The sequence below is a fragment of the Engraulis encrasicolus genome, chromosome 15 (genome assembly GCF_034702125.1).
Source record: "Engraulis encrasicolus isolate BLACKSEA-1 chromosome 15, IST_EnEncr_1.0, whole genome shotgun sequence".
NCBI classification, from domain to species: Eukaryota; Metazoa; Chordata; class Actinopteri; order Clupeiformes; family Engraulidae; genus Engraulis; species Engraulis encrasicolus.
Genome location: NC_085871.1, coordinates 3662501 through 3665000, shown reverse-complemented (window position 1 = coordinate 3665000; position 2500 = coordinate 3662501). Strand labels below are relative to the sequence as shown.

At 40.4% G+C, this 2500-nt stretch overlaps 1 protein-coding gene across 1 annotated transcript in view; it reads left to right on the top strand.

Moving 5' to 3' along the window:
• The window catches only part of LOC134463641 (xylosyl- and glucuronyltransferase LARGE1), a 178553-nt gene that overhangs the window by 103551 nt on the left and 72502 nt on the right, over positions 1–2500 (top strand). The window contains exon 5 of the mRNA XM_063216828.1: positions 2495–2500. This exon is cut by the window's right edge and continues 118 nt beyond it. Coding sequence (XP_063072898.1) covers positions 2495–2500 — 6 coding nt within the window. The remainder of the gene's footprint in view (positions 1–2494) is intronic.

Genomic DNA, 2500 nt, shown 5'->3' with positions numbered 1-2500 from the left:
TCCAGAATGTGTATTTCATTGTTATGAAGGCATTCTAATTTAGATTTGCTTCTAAAGTATGGGTTGTTGTCACATTTCAGCACCTATCCTCTTATGTGCTTCAACTGTGTGACAGACTTCCTCACGTTTTTTCTGTAAAATATCACAATAAACTTGAGTTCATTGCTCCACTGATAATAGCAAACTTTCAAAGGCCTGAGGCAGCAAGGTAGCCGCATATAATGATGCTCCCGCCACCATACTCAGAAGTGGAGATGTAACCAAGAATAACTAAAAATGGGGTTCATTCTGCCAATCTAAAATTAATGGGGTTTCTGTCCAAAAAAATATTGCTGCACCTTTGAGGTTTTCGTAAAAGCATTTATATGTTTCATAAAATTACTGCATTGAAACCAAAGTTGATTTTTTTCAGGGGAACACATAGTATCATGTTTGGAGGACAAGTGGAGAATCACACCTTCACCAAAACATCATCTCCACCTTTGAGTATGGTGGCGGGAGAATCATTATATGCGGCTACCTTGGTGCCTCAGGCCCTTGTCAGTTTGCTATTATTAGTGGAACAATGAACTCAGAAGTTCATTGAGATATTTTACAGAAAAAATGTGAGGTAGTCTGTCACACAGTTGAGGCACACAGGAGGATGGGTGCTGAAATGGGACAACAACCCATATTTTAGAGGCAATTGACTTTTGAATTGCTTCATAACAATGAAATACACATTCTGGAATAGCCCAGTCAAAGCTCTGACAAAAAACATTTGAGATGATATGGCATGAAGTCAAGAAAGCTATTCACTCCAGTTATCCCAGAAACCTTGCTGCAGAAGGGCAGTTTTCTAAAGAAGAGGGAGTCAAGATACATCCAGATTGTTTTGTTAATCTGATCTGCAACTACAGGAAACATCTGGTTGAGGTTATTGCGACAAACTTAGGGTTAAAACCTATTGAATGCAAGGGTGTACTTACTTATGCCTTTCTGTCCTGTGAATGTTTACATCTTATGGCCAATGAAAATAAGTAAACTTGTAAATGCTTGGGTTGAATTAGTTAAAGCAGACTCTGGTTGTTCCTTCTTGTGATTTCCGGGAAGATCAGATCATGCTTTATGACCAATTTTGACAGAAATGTAAGAAATTTCAAAGGGTGTACAAACTTTTTCTTGGGACTGTATATGCAAGCTGAGGTTGGTTAGGAAATAACCAGCAGCTTGCCTTCTGTGGAGGGTTACAGCAAACTTCTCTCACTCAGTTGCACAAAGGTGTTTAAGTTTTTTTTTCTCCCAGACAGAAAGCTCTGAGAGACCCTGAATTCTGAGCTTTTTAGCCGTGCTTGGAAATTGTAATGTTAAAACCGGAGACACATAGCACTGTGTCCTTATTCGCCACGTACATTTTTTATTCTCTGCGTGTTCTTTCTCTGTGAAGGACAACTTGTTTTCAAGGACGGTACGACATTTTTTCTCAGACATGCACTTTGGAAAGTAGTTCTTGTCCAGCTTTGCCGCTTTGAAAGAGGTTATTAAATTATGCAAAAGTGTGTCTGTGTGCAAAGTTTTGTCTATGTGTATGTGTCTGTGTCTGTGTGTGTGTCTGTGTCTGTGATAGAGACAGCGAGGGAAAGACAGTACATGTGCTGGAGAGCAAGCAAAGAGGGAAACAGGGAGTAGGAGCCTAGAGTTTGACAGTGTCTGTGTGGAAACATGCAACCTTGTGTGGAAATGTCTGTTAGAGCTTGTAAAGAAATGTTACTCATGCCGTGTTGGGGTGTGTAACAAATCGTTGTGATACTTTCACTATACTGCATCGATTCATGACAAGCTATCGCAATATTTGTTTTCCCGATATACTGCATCGATTCATGACAAGCTATCGCAATATTTGTTTTCCCGATATACTGCATCGATTAATGACAATCAATTATTTAATAACGATAAAATTCCATATGCCACTGGTTCATTTTGTTGAGTAGAGACTAGTGTTTCTGTTGTGGAGAAAGCGCTCTCCCTTATGCTAAAATGCTTCCCTGAGGCTAAAATGAAATGACCTGGCTTATGAATGCTACACAGCAAATGGCCAATAAGCTGTATTGTTACACATTTACTGAAGTAAATATCACAATGCATTGCAACAGTACATGAATTGCAATGCATTATGATAGAATTGCATCGTGGCATGTGTATTGTGATGCACATTGAATCGTGAACCCTTTGCCAATACCCACCCCTAACACCGTGATGTGCTCCAGTCTCAAGTCATGTGTGAATTGAGTGTGTGTTGAACATGTAGCTATGGGTGTATACAGTATATATACTGTAATTCATCATTGATGGCCTGTCTTTTGCATGTGTGTGTGTGCGTGTGCGTGTGCGTGTGCGTGTGTGTGTGTGTACGTGTGTGTGTGTGTGTGCGTGCGTGCATGTGTGCGTGTGTGTGTGTGTATGTGTGTGTGTGTCTGTGTGCGTGTGCCTGTGCGTGTGTGCGTGTGTGTAACAGACGTAA